The sequence below is a fragment of the Procambarus clarkii genome, chromosome 88 (assembly GCF_040958095.1).
Source record: "Procambarus clarkii isolate CNS0578487 chromosome 88, FALCON_Pclarkii_2.0, whole genome shotgun sequence".
NCBI lineage: Eukaryota > Metazoa > Arthropoda > Malacostraca > Decapoda > Cambaridae > Procambarus > Procambarus clarkii.
The window spans coordinates 2,345,826-2,369,402 of NC_091237.1; the positions used below are offsets into that span (position 1 = coordinate 2,345,826).

The following is a 23,577-nucleotide window of genomic DNA, read 5'->3' on the forward strand; positions in this document are numbered from 1 at the left end:
GCAAGCCAGAGTACAAGCCAGAGTACAAGCCAGGGTGCAAGCCAGAGTAAAAGACAGAGTGAATGCCAGAGTGCAAGCCAGAGTAAAAGCCAGAGTAAAAGTTAGAGTAAAAGCCACAGTACAAGTCAGAGTAAAAGCCAGAGTAAAAGCCAGAGTACAAGCCAGAGTACAAGCCAGAGTGCAAGCCAGAGTACAAACCAGAGTGCAAGCCAAAGTACAAGCCAGAGTAAAAGCCAGAGTAAAAGCCAGAGTACAAGCCAGAGTACAAGCCAGAGTGCAAGCCAGAGTAAAAGCCAGAGTAAAAGTTAGAGTAAAAGTTAGAGTAAAAGCCACAGTACAAGTCAGAGTAAAAGCCAGAGTAAAAGCTAGAGTGCAAGCCAGAGTGCAAGCCAGAGTACAAACCAGAGTGCAAGCCAAAGTACAAGCCAGAGTGCAAGCCAGAGTGCAAGCCAGAGTACAAGCCAGGGTGCAAGCCAGAGTACAAGCCAGAGTGCAAGCCAGAGTACAAGCCAGAGTATAAGCCAGAGTGCAAGCCAGAGTACAAGGCAGAGTGCAAGCCAGAGTACAAACCAGAGTGCAAGCCAGAGTGCAAGCCAGAGTATAAGCCAGAGTACAAGCCAGAGTACAAGCCAGGGTGCAAGCCAGAGTAAAAGCCAAAGTGCAAGTCAGAGTACAAACCAGAGTGCAAGCCAAAGTACAAGCCAGAGTACAAGCCAGAGTACAAACCAGAGTGCAAGCCAAAGTACAAGCCAGAGTGCAAGCCAGAGTACAAGCCAGAGTACAAGCCAGGGTGCAAGCCAGAGTACAAGCCAGAGTGCAAGCCAGAGTACAAGCCAGAGTGCAAGCCAGAGTACAAACCAGAGTGCAAGCTAAAGTACAAGCCAGAGTGCAAGTCAGAGTACAAGCCAGAGTGCAAGTCAGAGTACAAACCAGAGTGCATGCCACAGTACAAACCAGAGTGCAAGCCAGAGTACAAGTCAGAGTACAAGCCAGAGTACAAGCCAGAGTGCAAGCCAGAGTACAAACCAGAGTGCAAGCCAGAGTGCAAGCCAGAGTACAAGCCAGGGTGCAAATCAGAGTACAAGCCAGAGTACAAGTCAGGGTGCAAGCCAGGGTGCAAGCCAGAGTGCAAGCCAGGGTGCAAGCCATAGTACAAGCCAGGGTGCAAGCCAGAGTAAAAGCCAGATTACAAGCCAGAGTACAAGCCAGAGTAAAAACCAGAGTACAAGCCAGAGTAAAAGCCAGAGTAAAAGTCAGAGTGCAAGCCACAGTAGAAACCAGAGTGCAAGCCAGAGTACAAGTCAGAGTACAAGTCAGAGTACAAGCTAGGGTGCAAGCCAGAGTACAAGCCAGAGTACAACCAGAGTACAAGCCAGAGTACAAACCAGAGTACAAGCCAGGGTGCAAGCCAGAGTGCAAGCCAGAGTACAAGCCAGGGTGCAAGCCAGAGTACAAGCTAGAGTACAAGCCAGGGTGCAAGCCATAGTACAAGCCAGAGTGCAAGCCAGAGTACAAGCCAGAGTACAAGCCAGGGTGCAAGCCAGAGTGCAAGCCAGGGTGCAAGCCATAGTACAAGCCAGGGTGCAAGCCAGAGTAAAAGCCAGATTACAAGCCAGAGTACAAGCCAGAGTAAAAGTCAGAGTGCAAGCCACAGTACAAACCAGAGTGCAAGCCTGAGTGCAAGCCAGAGTACAAGCCAGAGTACAAGCTAGGGTGCAAGCCAGAGTACTAGCCAGAGTACAAGCCAGAGTACAAGCCAGAGTACAAACCAGAGTGCAAGCCAGAGTGCAAGCCAGGGTGCAAGCCAGAGTACAAGCCAGAGTACAAGCCAGGGTGCAAGCCATAGTACAAGCCAGAGTGCAAGCCAGAGTACAAGCCAGGGTGCAAGCCAGAGTACAAGCCAGAGTACAAGCCAGGGTGCAAGCCAGAGTACAAGCCAGGGTGCAAGCCAGAGTAAAAGCCATAGTACAAGCCAGAGTACAAGCCAGAGTACAAGCCATAGTACAAGCCAGAGTACAAGCCAGAGTACAAGCCAGGGTGCAAGCCAGAGTACAAACCATAGTACAAGCCAGAGTACAAGCCAGAGTACAAGCCAGGGTGCAAGCCAGAGTACAAGCCAGGGTGCAAGCCATAGTACAAGCCAGAGTACAAGCCAGAGTACAAGCCAGAGTGCAAGCCAGAGTACAAGCCATAGTACAAGCCAGAGTACAAGCCAGAGTACAAGCAAGGGTGCGAGCCAGAGTGCAAGCCAGAGTACAAGCCAGGGTGCAAGCCAGAGTAAAAGCCAGAGTGCAAGCCAGAGTACAAGCCAGGGTGCAAGCCAGAGTGCAAGCCAGAGTACAAGCCAGGGTGCAAGCCAGAGTAAAAGCCAGAGTGCAAGCCAGAGTACAAGCCAGGGTGCAAGCCAGAGTAAAAGCCAGAGTGCAAGCCACAGTAGAAACCAGAGTGCAAGCCAGAGTACAAGTCAGAGTACAAGTCAGAGTACAAGCTAGGGTGCAAGCCAGAGTACAAGCCAGAGTACAACCAGAGTACAAGCCAGAGTACAAACCAGAGTACAAGCCAGGGTGCAAGCCAGAGTGCAAGCCAGAGTACAAGCCAGGGTGCAAGCCAGAGTACAAGCTAGAGTACAAGCCAGGGTGCAAGCCATAGTACAAGCCAGAGTGCAAGCCAGAGTACAAGCCAGAGTACAAGCCAGGGTGCAAGCCAGAGTGCAAGCCAGGGTGCAAGCCATAGTACAAGCCAGGGTGCAAGCCAGAGTAAAAGCCAGATTACAAGCCAGAGTACAAGCCAGAGTAAAAGTCAGAGTGCAAGCCACAGTACAAACCAGAGTGCAAGCCTGAGTGCAAGCCAGAGTACAAGCCAGAGTACAAGCTAGGGTGCAAGCCAGAGTACTAGCCAGAGTACAAGCCAGAGTACAAGCCAGAGTACAAACCAGAGTGCAAGCCAGAGTGCAAGCCAGGGTGCAAGCCAGAGTACAAGCCAGAGTACAAGCCAGGGTGCAAGCCATAGTACAAGCCAGAGTGCAAGCCAGAGTACAAGCCAGGGTGCAAGCCAGAGTACAAGCCAGAGTACAAGCCAGGGTGCAAGCCAGAGTACAAGCCAGGGTGCAAGCCAGAGTAAAAGCCATAGTACAAGCCAGAGTACAAGCCAGAGTACAAGCCATAGTACAAGCCAGAGTACAAGCCAGAGTACAAGCCAGGGTGCAAGCCAGAGTACAAACCATAGTACAAGCCAGAGTACAAGCCAGAGTACAAGCCAGGGTGCAAGCCAGAGTACAAGCCAGGGTGCAAGCCATAGTACAAGCCAGAGTACAAGCCAGAGTACAAGCCAGAGTGCAAGCCAGAGTACAAGCCATAGTGCAAGCCAGAGTACAAGCCAGGGTGCAAGCCAGAGTACAAGCCATAGTACAAGCCAGAGTACAAGCCAGAGTACAAGCAAGGGTGCGAGCCAGAGTGCAAGCCAGAGTACAAGCCAGGGTGCAAGCCAGAGTAAAAGCCAGAGTGCAAGCCAGAGTACAAGCCAGGGTGCAAGCCAGAGTGCAAGCCAGAGTACAAGCCAGGGTGCAAGCCAGAGTAAAAGCCAGAGTGCAAGCCAGAGTACAAGCCAGGGTGCAAGCCAGAGTAAAAGCCAGAGTGGATGCAAGAGTACAAGCCAGAGTGCAAGCCAGAGTAAAAGATAGAGTAAAAGCCAGAGTACAAGCCAGAGTACAAGAAAGAGTAAAAGCGAGAGTGCAAGCCAGAGTACAAGCCAGAGTGCAAGCCAGAGTACAAATTAGAGTACAAGCCAGAGTGCAAGCCAGAGTACAAGCCAGAGTACAAGCCAGGGTGCAAGCAAGAGTACAAGCCAGAGTACAAGCCAGAGTACAAGCCAGGGTACAAGCCAGGGTGCAAGCCAGAGTAAAAGACAGAGTGAATGCCAGAGTAAAAGCCAGAGTAAAAGCCAGAGTAAAAGTTAGAGTAAAAGTTAGAGTAAAAGCCACAGTACAAGTCAGAGTAAAAGCCAGAGTAAAAGTCAGAGTACAAGCCAGAGTACAAGCCAGAGTGCAAGCCAGAGTGCAAGCCAAAGTACAAGCCAGAGTGCAAGCCAGAGTACAAACCAGAGTGCAAGCCAGAGTATAAGCCAGAGTACAAGCCAGAGTACAAGCCAGAGTAAAACCCAGAGTAAAAGTTAGAGTAAAAGCCAGAGTACAAGCCAGAGTAAAAGTTAGAGTAAAAGCCAGAGTACAAGCCAGAGTACAAGAAAGAGTAAAAGCCAGAGTAAAAGCGAGAGTGCAAGCCAGAGTACAAGCCAGAGTACAAGCCAGAGTACAAGCCAGAGTGCAAGCCAGAGTACAAGCCAGAGTACAAGCCAGAGTACAAGCCAGGGTGCAAGCCAGAGTACAAGCCAGAGTACAAGCCAGAGGGGCAAGCCAGGGTGCAAGCCAGAGTGCAAGCCAGAGTGCAAGCCAGAGTACAAGCCAGAGTGCAAGCCAGAGTACAAGCCAGAGTGCAAGCCAGAGTACAAACCAGAGTGCAAACCAGAGTATAAGCCAGAGTACAAGCCAGAGTACAAGCCAGGGTGCAAGCCAGAGTACAAGCCAGAGTGCAAGCCAGAGTACAAGCCAGAGTACAAGCCAGGGTGCAAGCCAGAGTGCAAGCCAGAGTGCAAGCCAGAGTACAAGCCAGGGTGCAAGCCAGAGTACAAGCCAGAGTGCAAGCCAGAGTACAAGCCAGAGTACAAGCCAGGGTGCAAGCCAGAGTAAAAGACAGAGTGAATGCCAGAGTGCAAGCCAGAGTAAAAGCCAGAGTAAAAGTTAGAGTAAAAGCCACAGTACAAGTCAGAGTAAAAGCCAGAGTAAAAGCCAGAGTACAAGCCAGAGTACAAGCCAGAGTGCAAGCCAGAGTACAAACCAGAGTGCAAGCCAAAGTACAAGCCAGAGTAAAAGCCAGAGTAAAAGCCAGAGTACAAGCCAGAGTACAAGCCAGAGTGCAAGCCAGAGTAAAAGCCAGAGTAAAAGTTAGAGTAAAAGTTAGAGTAAAAGCCACAGTACAAGTCAGAGTAAAAGCCAGAGTAAAAGCTAGAGTGCAAGCCAGAGTGCAAGCCAGAGTACAAACCAGAGTGCAAGCCAAAGTACAAGCCAGAGTGCAAGCCAGAGTGCAAGCCAGAGTACAAGCCAGGGTGCAAGCCAGAGTACAAGCCAGAGTGCAAGCCAGAGTACAAGCCAGAGTATAAGCCAGAGTGCAAGCCAGAGTACAAGGCAGAGTGCAAGCCAGAGTACAAACCAGAGTGCAAGCCAGAGTGCAAGCCAGAGTATAAGCCAGAGTACAAGCCAGAGTACAAGCCAGGGTGCAAGCCAGAGTAAAAGCCAAAGTGCAAGTCAGAGTACAAACCAGAGTGCAAGCCAAAGTACAAGCCAGAGTACAAGCCAGAGTACAAACCAGAGTGCAAGCCAAAGTACAAGCCAGAGTGCAAGCCAGAGTACAAGCCAGAGTACAAGCCAGGGTGCAAGCCAGAGTACAAGCCAGAGTGCAAGCCAGAGTACAAGCCAGAGTGCAAGCCAGAGTACAAACCAGAGTGCAAGCTAAAGTACAAGCCAGAGTGCAAGTCAGAGTACAAGCCAGAGTGCAAGTCAGAGTACAAACCAGAGTGCATGCCACAGTACAAACCAGAGTGCAAGCCAGAGTACAAGTCAGAGTACAAGCCAGAGTACAAGCCAGAGTGCAAGCCAGAGTACAAACCAGAGTGCAAGCCAGAGTGCAAGCCAGAGTACAAGCCAGGGTGCAAATCAGAGTACAAGCCAGAGTACAAGTCAGGGTGCAAGCCAGGGTGCAAGCCAGAGTGCAAGCCAGGGTGCAAGCCATAGTACAAGCCAGGGTGCAAGCCAGAGTAAAAGCCAGATTACAAGCCAGAGTACAAGCCAGAGTAAAAACCAGAGTACAAGCCAGAGTAAAAGCCAGAGTAAAAGTCAGAGTGCAAGCCACAGTAGAAACCAGAGTGCAAGCCAGAGTACAAGTCAGAGTACAAGTCAGAGTACAAGCTAGGGTGCAAGCCAGAGTACAAGCCAGAGTACAACCAGAGTACAAGCCAGAGTACAAACCAGAGTACAAGCCAGGGTGCAAGCCAGAGTGCAAGCCAGAGTACAAGCCAGGGTGCAAGCCAGAGTACAAGCTAGAGTACAAGCCAGGGTGCAAGCCATAGTACAAGCCAGAGTGCAAGCCAGAGTACAAGCCAGAGTACAAGCCAGGGTGCAAGCCAGAGTGCAAGCCAGGGTGCAAGCCATAGTACAAGCCAGGGTGCAAGCCAGAGTAAAAGCCAGATTACAAGCCAGAGTACAAGCCAGAGTAAAAGTCAGAGTGCAAGCCACAGTACAAACCAGAGTGCAAGCCTGAGTGCAAGCCAGAGTACAAGCCAGAGTACAAGCCAGAGTACAAGCTAGGGTGCAAGCCAGAGTACTAGCCAGAGTACAAGCCAGAGTACAAGCCAGAGTACAAACCAGAGTGCAAGCCAGAGTGCAAGCCAGAGTGCAAGCCAGGGTGCAAGCCAGAGTACAAGCCAGAGTACAAGCCAGGGTGCAAGCCATAGTACAAGCCAGAGTGCAAGCCAGAGTACAAGCCAGGGTGCAAGCCAGAGTACAAGCCAGAGTACAAGCCAGGGTGCAAGCCAGAGTACAAGCCAGGGTGCAAGCCAGAGTAAAAGCCATAGTACAAGCCAGAGTACAAGCCAGAGTACAAGCCATAGTACAAGCCAGAGTACAAGCCAGAGTACAAGCCAGGGTGCAAGCCAGAGTACAAACCATAGTACAAGCCAGAGTACAAGCCAGAGTACAAGCCAGGGTGCAAGCCAGAGTACAAGCCAGGGTGCAAGCCATAGTACAAGCCAGAGTACAAGCCAGAGTACAAGCCAGAGTGCAAGCCAGAGTACAAGCCATAGTGCAAGCCAGAGTACAAGCCAGGGTGCAAGCCAGAGTACAAGCCATAGTACAAGCCAGAGTACAAGCCAGAGTACAAGCAAGGGTGCGAGCCAGAGTGCAAGCCAGAGTACAAGCCAGGGTGCAAGCCAGAGTAAAAGCCAGAGTGCAAGCCAGAGTACAAGCCAGGGTGCAAGCCAGAGTGCAAGCCAGAGTACAAGCCAGGGTGCAAGCCAGAGTAAAAGCCAGAGTGCAAGCCAGAGTACAAGCCAGGGTGCAAGCCAGAGTAAAAGCCAGAGTACAAGCCAGAGTGCAGTGCGTGAAGCCCGGGTTAGGCTCAGGAACCCCCAGAACATTCAGTTGATTCCCAGGATGCATTGCTTTTGACCATGTCGTGGTGTAGTGGTCTAGGGCGTGCGCTTGCTGGTACTCAGAACAAAGGTTCGAATCCTCGTCATGGCTCGTACCGATTTTCTCATAGCCATTATCTTTACCATTACCATTAACATAAAATTAATGTAACTATTAACATTACCATTAACATAACCACTACCTTAACTGTTAATATAACCTTTACTATAATCATTATTATTACAATTAAAATAACCGTTATACTAATTAAATAATCTTAACCTTTAAGATAACGATTAAGGTAACTTTACTATTAATAGTGCCATAACCAGTTCACCTTAACCATTAACCAGTTCACCTTAACCATTAACCAGTTCACCTTAACCATTAACCAGTTCACCTTAACCATTAACTAGTTCACCTTAACCATTAACTAGTTCACCTTAACCATTAACCAGTTCACCTTAACCATTAACCAGTTCACCTTAACCATTAACCAGTTCACCTTAACCATTAACTAGTTCACCTTAACCATTAACTAGTTCACCTTAACCATTAACCAGTTCATCCTACCATTAACCAGTTCACCTTAACCATTAACCAGTTCACCTTAACCATTAACTAGTTCACCTTAACCATTAACCAGTTCATCCTACCATTAACCAGTTCACCTTAACCATTAACCAGTTCACCTTAACCATTAACCAGTTCACCTTAACCATTAACTAGTTCACCTTAACCATTAACTAGTTCACCTTAAACATTAACTAGTTCACCTTAACCATTAACAAGTTCACCTTAACCATTAACCAGTTCATCCTACCATTAACCAGTTCACCTTAACCATTAACCAGTTCACCTTAACCATTAACCAGTTCACCTTAACCATTAACTAGTTCACCTTAACCATTAACCAGTTTATCCTACCATTAACCAATTCACCTTAACCATTAACCAGTTCATCCTATCATTAACCAGTTCACCTTAACCATTAACTAGTTCACCTTAACCATTAACCAGTTCACCTTAACCATTAACCAGTTCACCTTAACCATTAACTAGTTCACCTTAACCATTAACCAGTTCACCTTAACCATTAACCAGTTCACCTTAACCATTAACTAGTTCACCTTAACCATTAACTAGTTCACCTTAACCATTAACTAGTTCACCTTAACCATTAACTAGTTCACCTTAACCATTAACCAGTTCATCCTACCATTAACCAGTTCACCTTAACCATTAACCAGTTTATCCTACCATTAACCAGTTCACCTTAACCATTAACCAGTTCATCCTACCATTAACCAGTTCACCTTAACCATTAACCAGTTCATCCTACCATTAACCAGTTCACCTTAACCATTAACCAGTTCATCCTACCATTAACCAGTTCACCTTAACCATTAACCAGTTCATCCTACCATTAACCAGTTCACCTTAACCATTATCCAGGGTCACGTACCTGAAGGAAGGCGCGGCTTGCCAGAACAATAATTACCATCGTTTATTTCTGAATAATTAAAGTATTAATTGCTTTGATAGGCAGTTGGTGCGGGTTGTTAACACAGTGCAGGAAGGCAGCGTGTCGCATCACAGATGTTTGGGTAACATCACTGTCGTAAAACCTCTCCATATGGCTTATTTGGCGGCGTGAAGGACGTTCGGGTGTGGACGTAACTGGCCAGATCTGCCTCACTCACAGCTGTGTGACGACGCTTCTGCACAGCTGTGTGTGAGATGAGCTTTGCACAGGTGAGCTCATAGATGAGGGAGGGATCTTTGCTTCGCACAGTTGAGGGTCAGCTCACACCAGTCTCCCTAGACACTTGGCTGAGTACGGTAAGGGCAGGTCGTCACTAGTTAGCTGTTTGTGTATATTGGTGCTGCTGAAATGTATGAAAGGTATCATTCTCCTAACGAAACTCTAGTACTTATGAGGGAACTCTAAGCTCCCGAGGAAGCTTCATGTCTCAGAGAGCTCTGGTTGTCCAAAGTGAGCCCAGATCCTGTTGAGGGACCTCTTGTTCTCACGCGGAACCTCTGGTTCTTCTGAAGGAGCTTTGGTTCTCTTGAGGGGAGCTTTTGTTCTCTTGAAAGGAGTTTTTGTTATCCACAGGGATCTCTTGTTCTCTTCAGGGATCTTTGGTTCTCTTGAGGGATCTGTGGTTCTCCTCTGGTATCTCTGGTTCTCCTGAGGGATCTCTGGTTCTCCTGAGGGATCCCTCTGGGTCTCCTGAGGGATCTCTGGTTCTCCTGAAGGATCTCTGGTTCTCCTGAGGGATCTCTGGTTCTCATTAGGGATCTCTGGTTCTCCTGAGGGATCTCTGGTTCTCCTGAGGGATCTCTGGTTCTCCTGAGGGATCTCTGGTTCTCCCGAGGGATCTCTGGTTCTCCTCTGGTATCTCTGGTTCTCCTGAAGAATCTCTGGTTCGTCTGAGGGATCTCTGGTTCTCCTCTGGGATCTCTGGTTCTCCTGAGGGATCTCTGGGTTTCGTTTGGGATCTCTGGTTCTCCTAAGGGATCTCTGGGTCTCCTGAGGGTTCTCTGGTTCTCCTCTTGGATCTCTGGTTCTTCTGAGGGAACTCTGGTTCTCTTGAGGGATATCTGGGTCTCCTGAGGGATCTCTGGTTCTCCTGAGGGATCTCTGGTTCTCCTGAGGGATCTCTGGTTCTCCTCTGGGATCTCTGGTTCTCCTGAGGGATCTCTGGTTCTCTTGAGGGATCTCTGGTTCTCCTAAGGGTTATCTGGGTCTCCTTTAGGATCTCTGGTTCTCCTGAGGGATCTCTGGTTCTCCTGAGGGATCTCTGGTTCTCCTGAGGGATCTCTGGTTCTCCCGAGGGATCTCTGGTTCTCCTGAGGGATCTCTGGTTCTCCTGAAGGATCTCTAGTTCTCCTGAGGGATCTCTGGTTCTCCTCTGGGATCTTTGGTTCTCCTGAGGGATCTCTGGGTTTCCTTTGGGATCTCTGGTTCTCCTGAGGGATCTCTGGGTCTCCTGAGGGTTCTCTGGTTCTCCTTTTGGATCTCTGGTTCTCTTGAGGGATCTCTGGTTCTCCTGAGGGATCTCTGGGTCTCCTGAGGGTTCTCTGGTTCTCCTCTTGGATCTCTGGTTCTCCTGAGGGATCTCTGGTTCTCTTGAGGAATCTCTGGTTCTCCTGAGGGATCTCTGGTTCTCCTGAGGGATCTTTGGGTCTCCTCTGGGATCTCTTGTTCTCCTGAGGGATCTCTGGTTCTCCTCTGGGATCCCTGGTTCTCCTGAGGGTTATCTGGGTCTCCTCTGGGATATCTGGTTCTCCTGAGGAATCTCTGGTTCTCCTCTGGGATCTCTGGGTCTCCTACGGAATCTCTGGTTCTACTGAGGGATCTCTGGTTCTCCTGAAGGATCTCTAGTTCTCCAGAGGGAGCTCTCGTTCTTCTGATGGAGGTATATGTATGCAAAGAGGAGCTTTGTGACCCACTGTCAACCATATTTAATAAATCAATAGAGTCAGGCAGAGTGCCAGAGTTTTGGAAAGTTGCTAATGTGATACCAGTTTTTAAGAAAGGAGATAGATCACTTGCGTCTAACTATCGACCAATTAGCCTAACGTCTATTGTGGGAAAGTTACTCGAATCTATAATAGCAAATAAAATTCGTCTTCATCTTGATAAACATAAATTAATAATTGAGTCGCAACATGGTTTTATAAATGGCCGTTCATGTTTAACAAATTTGTTATCTTTTTATTCTAGCATAGTTGAGGCAGTTGATAGCGGTAAGGATTGTGATGTTGTGTACCTTGACTTTAGCAAAGCTTTTGATACAGTGCCACATGAAAGACTGATTAAAAAGATAGAGGCTCATGGTATTGGGAGTGCTATATTAAACTGGATTAGGGCATGGCTATACCAAAGGAAACAGAGAGTTAGTATAAATTGAGTCAAGTCAGAGTGGGAAAATGTTGTAAGTGGAGTGCCTCAGGGCTCTGTCCTGGGCCCTCTGTTGTTTATAATATATATAAATGATTTAGATTCAGGTTTGAGTAGCAACATTTGCAAATTTGCCGATGATACGAAAATCGGTAGGGAAATTAATTCGGAGGAGGACTCACTATCACTTCAAGTTGATCTAGATAGGGTTTTGAAATGGTCAAATGATTGGCAGATACAGTTTAATGCTGATAAATGTAAAGTTCTGAGGTTAGGTAATGATGATAGAGTAACAAGATACGAGCTAGATGGTGTTGAGATTGCGAAGTCGGATTGCGAAAGGGATCTGGGAGTTATGATTAGTAAGAATTTAAAACAAAAGGATCAATGCATAAATGTTCGTAATAAGGCAAATCGGACACTTGGATTTATTAATCGCAGCGTTAGTAACAAGACACCTGGTGTGGTTCTCAAGCTATATCTTGCTCTAGTTAGGCCCCATTTAGATTTTGCAGTTCAGTTTTGGTCGCCATATTATAGAATGGATATAAATTCACTTGAACGTGTCCAGCGTAGGATGACTAAGTTAATTCCCCAAATTAGAAATCTTTCATATGAAGAAAGATTAACAAAGCTTAAGTTGCATTCACTGGAAACGCGAAGAGTTAGGGGTGACATGATAGAGGTTTACAAGTGGGTGAATGGACATAACAAAGGGGATATTAATAGGGTATTAAAAGTATCAACACAAGACAGAACACGAAACAATGGGTATAAATTGGATAAGTTTAGATTTAGGAAAGACTTGGGTAAATACTGGTTCAGTAACAGGGTTGTTGATTTGTGGAACCAATTGCCGCGTAACATTGTGGAGGTGGGGTTCCTCGATTGTTTCAAGCATGGGTTGGACATGTATATTGGAGTGGGATTGGGTGGTTATAAATAGTAGCTGCCTCGTATGGGCCAATAAGCCTTCTGCAGTTGCCTTTGTTCTTATGTTCTTATATGGTTCTCACGGGGGAGCTCAGGATTCTCCTTAAAGAGCGTTGGGTCTCCTGAGGGAGATTACATTGTGGTGTAAGGGGCTCTGTTTCACCTGAGGAAGCTTGTAGTCTCATGATTGATGGACCTACCTTGACCTTGAGGTGCTTCCGGGGCTTAGCGTCCCCGCGGCCCGGTCGTCGACCAGGCCTCCTGGTTGCTGGACTGATGAACCAGGCTGTTGGACGCGGCTGCTCGCAGCCTGACGTATGAGTCACAGCCTGGTTGATCAAGTATCCTTTGGAGGTGCTTATCCAGTTCTCTCTTGAACACTGTGAGGGGTCGGCCAGTTATGCCCCTTATGTGTAGCGGAAGCGTGTTGAACAGTCTCGGGCCTCTGATGTTGATAGAGTTCTCTCTCAGAGTACCTGTTGCACCTCTGCTTTTCGACGGGGGTATTCTGCACATCCTGCCATGTCTTCTGGTCTCATGTGATATTTCTGTGTGCAGGCTTCGGACCAGCCCCTCTAATATTTTCCACGTGTAAATTATTATGTATCTCTGGTGACTCTAGTGGGAGCCCTGAGGACAGAGTTGGACTCTCTGCGGGAGGAGGTGCGTCAGCTTAAAAAACAACGAGAAGTAACGAAGGAGGAGACCAGCAGTAAAGGGACCTCGTCTTGGAGAGTTGCGAAAGACAGGGGCCTTAAGAAGACTTTGATAAAGCCGCCTTCAAACGCCATAGCAACTTCAAATTCATTTGACGTTTTGGAGGACGAGTGCTGTGGAGAGACTGTGGATCGCGCAAAAGGGAAAGCAACGAAGAGAAAGGAAGCGCAGGCCCCTCAGAAAGTAAAGGAAGTACCTAAGCAAACATTAGTTGTGGGAGATTCCCAGATAAGGTATTTGGATAGAACGTTTTGTGCTAGAGATAGGGGGAACAGGTTAAGGGTTTGCTATCCCGGAGCTGGCATTGGTGATATTATAAACAACATGAATGATATTATGGCTGGTAATGGGAACAATCCCATTATTTGCATTAGCGTGGGAGGAAATGATGTTGGTCGAGTCAGGAGTGAGGAACTGATTCAGAGGTATAAAACAGCCATAGAGTTAGTTAGGAGCAAGGGAGGAATCCCGATCATATGTGGCATTCTTCCAAGAAAGGGAGTGGGAAATGAATGGATATCGAGGGCACTTGGTGTCAATTGCCGGCTGGAAAGATATTGCAAATCAAATGCAATATCTTTCATAGACAACTGGGAACACTTCTATGGAAGAAATGAAATGTATGCTCGTGATGGGGTGCATCTATCGAGAGCTGGGGTTGTTGCTGTTGCGAACTCGCTAGAAGAAGTGGTTAGAGGTGTTTGTTTGGGTTTAAACTGTTAGTAGATAGAGGTATGGGAATTGATTTGGAGGAAGGAGGTAATAAAAGTATGTGTTTGTGGGAGAAAGGAATTGGCAAAACGATCAGGGAAAGAGAAGGTCCGCAAAATAACAATTCACTTAGGGTATATTACACTAACAGTAGAAGTCTAAGAAATAAAATTAACGAATTAAATGCTCTTGTCTGCACAGAAAAAATAGATATTATTGCACTTACCGAAACGTGGATGAATGTAGAAAATAGAGAACTATTAGCTGAATATCAAATATATGGATTTAAACTATTTCACACAGATAGATATATTAGACGAGGAGGTGGAGTAGCCATATATGTTAGGGACAATTTGAAATGTAGTCTCAAAGAGGGAATCAAAACAGAGCCACACACAGAAACTATTTGAATTGAATTAAACGAAAAAGCTAATAATATTATAATAGGAGTAATATATAGGCCACCAAATTTAGACAGAATGGAAGCAAAGCATCTATGGGATGAAATATCTAGAGCATCTAGATCTAACAGTATTTATGTCATGGGTGACTTTAATTTTAGCGGAATAAACTGGTTGAACAAAACAGGGAATAGTGAAGCAGAAGATTTTCTAGAATTAATTGACGATTGCTTTCTTACGCAACACATTAAGGAACCAACACGGGAAAATAATATTTTAGATTTAGTGTTAACTAACAGGGAAACGCAAATTAATGACATCGAAATAGGGAGTGAGCTAGGGAGCAGTGATCACAAAGAAATCAGATTTAGCATAGAATGGAATAGACCAGTAGGAGAAAATTCTGTTAAAGTGCCAGATTTTCGAAAAGCTGATTTTAATAGCCTAAGAAATTTTTTGGGTCAAATTGATTGGAAAGGCTTGGGTATGGGGTGTGGGCCGGTCTTGGAGCGAGACATGAACCCAGCGATAGGTGACTTAAATGGGGATTTCGATGTGGATTCAATATATAACTTATTTAAGAATATTCTAAACAAAGCACAGGAACGTAGTATACCATACAAATTGAATAGATCGTATACTAATGACCCAAAGTGGATAACAAAGAATTTGAAGAACCTTATAGGTAAAAAGAGAGCTTGGTACAAAAGGATTAAAAATGGGGAGGTCACTTTAGAACAGGAATTCGTACAACTGGTTAGAAATGTTAAAAAAGAGATAAGGAAAGCAAAAAGAAACTATGAAGTTCGCATAGCAGGGCAAGCAAAGACAAATCCTAAAGGGTTTTTTCAGTTATATCGTACTAAGACTAGGGAAAGGATAGGTTCATTAAAAACTGAGACAGGTCAAATAACAGATAGTGATTAAGAGATGAGTAGTATTTTTAATAAATATTTTGTATCTGTATTTACTAAAGAGGAACTTAACAATATGCCTTCAGCCGAACAAGTCTATGTGGGTGGGGACGAGGACAGGTTGACGAGTTTAGCAGTTACCAGGGAGGATGTTCTTAAACAAATAGTAAAACTCAAACCAAACAAATCCCCAGCGCCGGATGAAGTGTTTGCTAGGGTGCTTAAAGAATGCAAAGAGGAGCTTTGTGACCCACTGTCAACCATATTTAATAAATCAATAGAGTCAGGCAGAGTGCCAGAGTTTTGGAAAGTTGCTAATGTGATACCAGTTTTTAAGAAAGGAGATAGATCACTTGCGTCTAACTATCGACCAATTAGCCTAACGTCTATTGTGGGAAAGTTACTCGAATCTATAATAGCAAATAAAATTCGTCTTCATCTTGAAAAACATAAATTAATAATTGAGTCGCAACATGGTTTTATAAATGGCCGTTCATGTTTAACAAATTTGTTATCTTTTTATTCTAGCATTGTTGAGGCAGTTGATAGTGGTAAGGATTGCGATGTTGTATACCTTGACTTTAGCAAAGCTTTTGATACAGTGCCACATGAAAGACTGATTAAAAAAATAGAGTCTCATGGTATTGGGGGTGCTATATTAAGCTGGATTAGGGCATGGCTATACCAAAGGAAACAGAGAGTTAGTATAAATGGAATCAAGTCAGAGTGGGAAAATGTTGTAAGTGGAGTGCCTCAAGGCTCTGTCCTGGGACCTCTGTTGTTTATAATATATATAAATGATTTAGATTCAGGTTTGAGTAGCAACATTTGCAAATTTGCCGATGATACGAAAATCGGTAGGGAAATTAATTCGGAGGAGGACTCACTATCACTTCAAGTTGATCTAGATAGGGTTTTGAAATGGTCAAAGGATTGGCAGATGCAGTTTAATGCTGATAAATGTAAAGTTCTGAGGTTAGGTAATGATGATAGAGTTACAAGATACGAGCTAGATGGTGTTGTGATTGCGAAGTCGGATTGCGAAAGGGATCTGGGAGTTATGATTAGTAAGAATTTAAAACAAAAGGATCAATGCATAAATGTTCGTAATAAGGCAAATCGGACACTTGGATTTATTAATCGCAGCGTTAGTAACAAGACACCTGGTGTGGTTCTCAAGCTATATCTTGCTCTAGTTAGGCCCCATTTAGATTATGCAGTTCAGTTTTGGTCGCCATATTATAGAATGGATATAAATTCACTTGAACGTGTCCAGCGTAGGATGACTAAGTTAATTCCCCAAATTAGAAATCTTTCATATGAAGAAAGATTAACAAAGCTTAAGTTGCATTCACTGGAAAGGCGAAGAGTTAGGGGTGACATGATAGAGGTTTACAAGTGGATGAATGGACATAACCGGGGGGATATTAATAGGGTATTAAAAGTATCAACACAGGACAGAACACGAAACAATGGATATAAATTGGATAAGTTTAGATTTAGGAAAGACTTGGGTAAATACTGGTTCAGTAACAGGGTTGTTGATTTGTGGAACCAATTGCCGCGTAACATTGTGGAGGTGGGGTCCCTCGATTGTTTCAAGCACGGGTTGGACAAGTATATGAGTGGGATTGGGTGGTTATAGAATAGGAGCTGCCTCGTATGGGCCAATAGGCCTTCTGCAGTTACCTTTGTTCTTATGTTCTTATGTTCTCCCGCCTGCGCTGAAGGGAGTACAGATTTAGGCTCTTTAGTCAGTCCCAATAGTTTATATGTTTTACTGAGTGGATTCTAGCAGTAAAGGATCTCTGCACGCTCTCCAGGTCAGCAATTTCTCCAGCTTTGAAAGGGGCTGTCCTCTGGTTCTCCTCAGTACACTCACATTAGTTCTCCTTGGCGTAGCTCTGGTTCTTCTGAGGTGTGCTCCGGTTGCCCTGAGGGAAATCCCTGAGGGGAGCCCTGAGGGAAGCTCTGAAGGGAAGCTCGTGAAGGAAGCCCTGGTTCTTCTGAGGGGAGTTCTGATTCTCCTTAGGAGGCTGTGATTCTCTTGAGGAAGCTTTAAATCTCCACAGGGAGCTTTGTATCTCATGAGAGAGCTATGGTTCTCCAGAGGGAACTCTGGTCCTGAAGGAGCTTTGGCTCTTCCTGAGGTGAGCCTTGGTTCTCCTGAGGGAGCGCTAATTTTTACGAGGGAGCTCTAACCTATCAAACCCAGTACCAGATATTATCTTCCTTGGAGACTTCAATCTACCCGTTTAAAATGGAGAATAGTAAACAATAACATTACAGTAGGAAATCAACCTGGAAATAACCAACCACAGGTCAGAGAACTACTGAGATTATGTGACAAATTTTCGCTCAGTCAGCAGATTACAGAGCCAACTCGGAACGAAAACATGCTGGACCTGATATTCACGAACAATGATGAGCTAATCAGAGACATTCCTGTCTCAGACACTACGTACTCGGACCACAAGCTCACTGAAGTGCAAACTAACATTAATAACGTTAGTAGGCCCAGGAGAAACAACAAGCGAGAAGGGTTATTCAATAAATTCAATTTTAATAATATAAGGATACACCGAGAGAAAATAAACAGGAAACTTACAAACGTTCAATGGGAAAATATTCTAAGTAATAAAAATCCTACACAAGGAATTGATAAACTGACTTCTGAAGCATATGAAATCTGTCTGAAACATGTTCCTTTCAGGAATGCCAGAAAGAGGTTCAATGTAGAAAGAGAACGCAGACGACATTACAAAAGAAGGAAGAAATTAACGGAAATGCTTAAGCAGACACGACTCTCCATACAAAGAAGGAATAATTTAAACAGGGAGATTGAAGAAATCGAACAGAGACTGAAGCATTCATATCAGACTGAAGAAAGGCAACTAGAACAGGAAGCAATTCAAGAAAGAAAGAAAAAACCAAAATATTTCTTCACATACGCTAAATCAAAAGCAAAAACCACTACCAGTATTGGACCTATTCGAATTAGTGAAGGTTCATACACTGAGGATGACAAAGAAATTAGCGAAATCCTAAAAAAGCAGTATGAGAACATGTTTAGCACTCCGGTACACAGTATTAAAGTGGAAGATCCGGACAACTTTATGCATGATATCCAAATCCCTGTAAATATAACTGATATCAACACGAGCGTAACAGATTTTGAAAGAGAAATGGACAATATGCCCATGCACTCAGCCCCTGGTCCAGACTCATGGAAATCAATATTTATAAAGAACTGCAAAGTGCCAGTAGCACAGGCACTCAGTATAGTGGAGGAAGAGCTTGGACACAGGGAAAATACCAGATGCGATTAAAGCAGCAGACATAGCCCCTATACATAAGGGAGGAAGCTAAGCATTCACAAAGAATTATAGACCAGTTGCGCTAACGTCCCACATAATAAAAGTATTTGAGAGAGTGATCAGGAGTCAGGTCACAAGTTTCATGGAAACCAATGATCTCCACAATCCAGGCCAACATGGATTTCGAGCGGGAAGATTATGCCACTCACAGCTACTTGACCATTACGACAAAATCACTGAGGCATTAGAAGAAAAAGAGAATGCTGATGTTGTATACACAGACTTTGCATAGGCATTCGACAGATGTGACCATAGAGTGATAGCACACAAAATGAGATCAATGGGAATAACTGGTAAAGTAGGACGCTGGATACTCATTTCCTGTCGATTAGAACACAAAGAGTAACAGTCAATCAATTAAAATCGAGTCCAAGCGCAGTTAAAAGCTCTGTATCTCAAGGTAGAGTCATTGCACCACTGCTGATCCTTATTCTCATATCAGATATAGACAAAAATGCAAGTCACCGCTTTGTGTCATGCTTTGCAGATGACACAAAATCAGCATGAAAATTACCCCTGTTGAAGACATTGAAAAACTACAAGCAGATATTAACAAAGTTTTCGACTGAGCAGCATAAAATAACATGATGTTTAGCAGTGATAAATTACATGTACTCAGGCACGGCAAAAATGCGAACCTGAAACATAATACAGGGTACAAAACACAATCAAATATGCCCATAGTAGGAAAACCGCATGTCAAGGATTTGGGAATAATGATGTCCGACGATCTAATGTTTAGGGAGCATAACCAAGCAAATATTGCGACAGCCAGAAAAATGATAGGATGGATTACGAGAACTTTCAAATCCAGGGATCCCATCACAATGGTTGTACTCTTCAATTCACTTGTGTTGTCCCATCTCGAGTACTACTCAGTACTCACTTCCCCCTTCAGAGCAGGAGAGATTGCTGAAATAGAGAGAATCTAGAGAACATATACGGCACGCTTAGACGCGATAAAGCACCTAAATTATTGGGGTCGTCTCAATGCTCCCCAAATGTACTCATTAGAAAGGAGACGAGAGAAATACCAAATAATATATTCATGGAAAATACTGGAGGGTCTGGTCCCAAATCTACACAGTAAAATAACAACGTACTGCAGTGAACGATATGGAAGAAAATGCAGAATAGAACCAGTGAAGAGCAGAGGTGCCATAGGCACAATCAAAGAACACTGTATAAACATCAGAGGTCCGCGGTTGTTCAACGTCCTACCAGCGAGCATCAGAAATATTGCCGGAACAACCGTGGACATTTTCTAGAGAAAACTAGACTTTTTTCTAAAAAAAAGGGCTGGACCAACCGGGCTGTGGTGGATATGTGGGCCTGTGGGCCGCACCAAGCAACAGCCTAGTAGACCAAACTAACAAGTCAAGCCTGGCCTCGGGCCGGGCATGGGGAGTAGAGGAACTCCCAGAACTATCAAGCAGGAATTAATTATCACAAGGGAGCTCTCGCTCTCTGAGGACGCTCTAGTTCTTATGAGGGGACTCTACTTCTAATGAGGGGGACTCTAGCTCTCTCGGGGGATCTCCGTTCTCCTGTCGCAGCATTGATTCTCTTGACGGGAGTTCCCATAGTCCTCAGGGGAGCTGCATTTCTTCTGAGCGAGTTCTCGTTCTCTCGGCGGAGCTGTGGTTATACTGAGGCAGCTCTGGTATGCTGAGGTGAGAGAAGCTCTGGTTCTCCTAAAGCAGCTCATGTTCTCCATAGGGATCTACGGTTCTCCTGAGTGGGCTCTGGCTTTTATCATGGAGCTATGGTTCTCCTGGGGCAAGCTATGTTTTTCATGATTGTATATCTGGTTCTCCTGAATTAGCTCTTGCTCTCCTGTGAGAGCCCTGGTTCTCCTTAGGATACTCTGATCTCCAGAGGTGGCTCTTGTTCTCCCGACGGAGCTCTGATACGCCTGAAGGCGCTCTAGTTATCTTGAGGGAGCTCTAGTTCTCCAGAGGGAGCTCTGATTTTCTTGTGTTAGCTCTAGTTCTCCAGATGAAACACTAGTTCACCTTAGGCAGCTCTAGTTCTCCATATAGAGCTCTACTTCTCATGAGCGTACTCTGTTTTTCCAGATGGAGCCCTAGTTCTCCTGAGGGTACCCTATTTTTATAGATGAAGTATTAATTCCCCTGTGAGAGCTCTCCTTCCCCTGTGGGAGCTCTCCTTCTCCTGTGGGAGCTCTCCTTCCCCTGTGGGAGCTCTCCTTCTCCTGTGGGAGCTCTCCTTCTCCTGTGGGAGCTCTCCTTCTCCTGTGGGAGCTCTCCTTCTCCTGTGGGAGCTCTCCTTCCCCTGTACGAGCTCTCCTTCCCCTGTGGGAGCTCTCCTTCTCCTGTGGGAGCTCTCCTTCCCCTGTGGGAGCTCTCCTTCTCCTGTGGGAGCTCGCCTTCTCCTGTGGGAGCTCTCCTTCTCCTGTGGGAGCTCTCCTTCCCCTGTGGGAGCTCTCCTTCTCCTGTGGGAGCTCTCCTTCCCCTGTGGGAGCTCTCCTCATGTGAGAGATCTCCTTCCCTGTGGGAGCTCTCCTTCCCCTGTGGGAGCTCTCATTCCCCTGTGGGAGCTCTCCTTCTCCTGTGAGAGATCTCCTTCCCTGTGGGAGCTCTCCTTCCCCTGTGGGAGCTCTCCTTCCCCTGTGGGAGCTCTCCTTCCCCTGTGGGAGCTCTCCTTCCCCTGTGGGAGCTCTTCTCCTTTGGGAGCTCTCCTTCCCCTGTGGGAGCTCTCCTTCCCCTGTGGGAGCTCTCCTTCTCCTGTGGGAGCTCTCCTTCCTCTGTGGGAGCTCTCCTTCTCCTGTGGAAGCTCTCCTTCCCCTGTGGGAGCTCTCCTTCCCCTGTGGGAGCTCTCCTTCCCCTGTGGGAGCTCTCCTTCCCCTGTGGGAGCTCTCCTTCTCCTGTGGGAGCTCTCCTTCTCCTGTGGGAGCTCTCCTTCCCCTGTGGGAGCTCTCCTTCCCCTGTGGGAGCTCTCCTTCCCCTGTGGGAGCTCTTCTCCTTTGGGAGCTCTCCTTCCCCTGTGGGAGCTCTCCTTCCCCTGTGGGAGCTCTCCTTCTCCTGTGGGAGCTCTCCTTCCTCTGTGGGAGCTCTCCTTCTCCTGTGGAAGCTCTCCTTCCCCTGTGGGAGCTCTCCTTCCCCTGTGGGAGCTCTCCTTCCCCTGTGGGAGGTCTCCTTCTCCTGTGGGAGCTCTCCTTCTCATGTGGGAGCTCTCCTTCCTCTGTGGGAGCTCTCCTTCTCCTGTGGGAGCTCTCCTTCTCATGTGGGAGCTCTCCTTCCCCTGTGGGAGCTCTCCTTCTCCTGTGGGAGCTCTCCTTCTCATGTGGGAGCTCTCCTTCCTCTGTGGGAGCTCTCCTCCTGTGGGAGCTCTCCTTCTCATGTGGGAGCTCTGCTTCCTCTGTGGGAGCTCTCCTTCTCATGTGGGAGCTCTCCTTCCTCTGTGGGAGCTCTCCTTCCCCTGTGGGAACTCTCCTCCTGTGGGAGTTCTCCTTCTCTTGTAGGAGCTCTCCTTCTCCTATGGGAGCTCTCCTCCCCCTGTTTGAGCTTCGGTTCTATGGAGGGAGTTCCGGTTCTCGTTAGGGAGCTCTGGTTCTCCTGTTGCATGTCTGCTTCTTCTGAGGGAGCTCTGGTTTTCCTAACGGAGGTCTGGTTCTCTTGAGGGCGTTCTGGATCTCCTGAGGAAGATCTGGTTCTCCTGAGATAGTTCTGGTTCTCCTGAAGGAGGTCTGGTTCTCTTGAGAGAGCTCTGGTTGTCCTGAGGGAGCTCTGGTTCTCCTGAGAGAGCTCTGGTTCTCCTGAAGGAGGTCTGGTTCTCTTGACAGAGCTCTGGTTGTCCTAAGGGAGGTCTGGTTCTCCCAAGGGTGCTTTGGTTCTCTTGAGGGGATGTCTGATTTTTGTGAGGTGAGTTCCAATTGCCTTAAGGATATTTTTTTTTGTGATCTGTTGAGTGGAATTCTGGTTTCCCCGAGAGGAAGCTCTAATTCTTATGAGGGGAGATATGGGTCTCCTAAGAACAGCTGTTGTTCTTATGAGGGGAGATATAGGTCTCCTAAGAACAGCTGTTGTTCTTATGAGGGGGAGATATAGGTCTCCTAAGAACAGCTGTTCTTATGAGGGGAGATATGGGTCTCCTAAGAACAGCTGTTGTTCTTATGAGGGGAGATATAGGTCTCCTAAGAACAGCTGTTGTTCTTATGAGGGGAGATATAGGTCTCCTAAGAACAGCTGTTGTTCTTATGAGGGGGAGATATGGGTCTACTAAGAACAGCAGTTTTTCTTATGAGGGGAGATATAGATCTCCTAAGAACAGCTGTTGTTCTTATGAGGGGGAGATATGGGTCTCCTAAGAACAGCTGTTGTTCTTATGAGGGGAGATATGGGTCTCCTAAGAACAGCTGTTGTTCTTATGAGGGGAGATATAGGTCTCCTAAGAACAGCTGTTGTTCTTATGAGGGGAGATATAGGTCTCCTAAGAACAGCTGTTGTTCCCTTCCTCACAGTAACCAATAATTGTTAGCCAGAGTGTTCTCTTATTATATTTCATTAACCAAATAATATTTCAATATTGATATATATTATATATTTTAGAGAAGGTGTTGAATATATTAAACTTTTCTCGTCCATTTTTCTAAATACTGAAGAAAAGACATAAAGATGTGAATATTATATATCCAGTGTAACAGTATAGTTATAATACATATTAACAATATATGTCATAACGTAACCACTGAAGTAAGTGCAGTTATGTGACTTATTATGTGTTGTTTCTTACATGAAAATCCACTGTAGCAGGTGTAGTTATATGACATATAGTTACTGTCCAACCCGTTCTCGCACTTGCTTATAGTCAATATCGGCTTATTTAATAAGTGCATATGTGACATACTAATTGATTTTGAATATTTTAGTTTACCTTGAAAAGCTTCATAGAAAACACCGATCTCAACTAACCTTCTTAGTATGTTAAGATAAGGATTTTATTGCTTCTTAATTACAATTATTACTTAACCTATACCGTTGAAACTACGCAGGACACTGCCTGCGTAGTTTCTTATATGGAAATAAGAAGGAATTAAAACATATTTCAGAAGTTTTCTCCAATATAGGAAATAACCTGTTTAGGAAACTGGCTATACCGGTAGTGATGTTGCTGTGACGTTGTAGTGATGTTGTGATGTTGTTGTGAAGTTGTGATGTTATTGTGATGTTGTGAAATTGTTGTGATTTTGATGTTATTGTGATGTGATGCTGTTGTAATGTTGATGTGATCTTGTTGTGACGTTGTAGTGATGCTGTGATGTGTTTGTGATGTGATATTGTTGTGATCTTGTTGTGATGTTGTAGTGATGATGTGACGTGATGTTGTGATGTTGTAATGTTGCTGTGATGTTGTA

At 45.7% G+C, this 23,577-nt stretch overlaps 3 protein-coding genes across 3 annotated transcripts in view; 2 read left to right on the top strand and 1 right to left on the bottom strand.

The window, feature by feature from the left end:
- Positions 1 to 3,636: 3,636 nt before the first annotated feature.
- On the top strand, positions 3,637 to 5,842 carry LOC138358988 (large ribosomal subunit protein eL29-like). Its single transcript, XM_069317477.1, has 3 exons — positions 3,637 to 3,668; positions 4,761 to 5,007; positions 5,351 to 5,842. Exons 1-3 carry the CDS (start codon positions 3,637 to 3,639, stop codon positions 5,840 to 5,842), a joined length of 771 nt encoding a protein of 256 aa, XP_069173578.1.
- Positions 5,843 to 9,014: 3,172 nt separating this feature from the next.
- Positions 9,015 to 23,577, top strand: part of LOC123753357 (uncharacterized) — a 79,440-nt gene continuing 64,877 nt past the window's right edge. The window contains exon 1 of the mRNA XM_069317479.1: positions 9,015 to 9,079. The gene's annotated coding sequence lies outside the window, so the exon portion shown is untranslated. The remainder of the gene's footprint in view (positions 9,080 to 23,577) is intronic.
- LOC123748605 (trichohyalin-like) lies at positions 9,204 to 10,706 on the bottom strand. Its single transcript, XM_069317478.1, has 3 exons — positions 10,595 to 10,706; positions 9,824 to 10,493; positions 9,204 to 9,753 (listed from the first exon to the last, which is right to left on the bottom strand). The coding sequence occupies exons 1-3, from the start codon at positions 10,704 to 10,706 to the stop codon at positions 9,204 to 9,206; spliced, it is 1,332 nt and encodes a 443-aa protein (XP_069173579.1).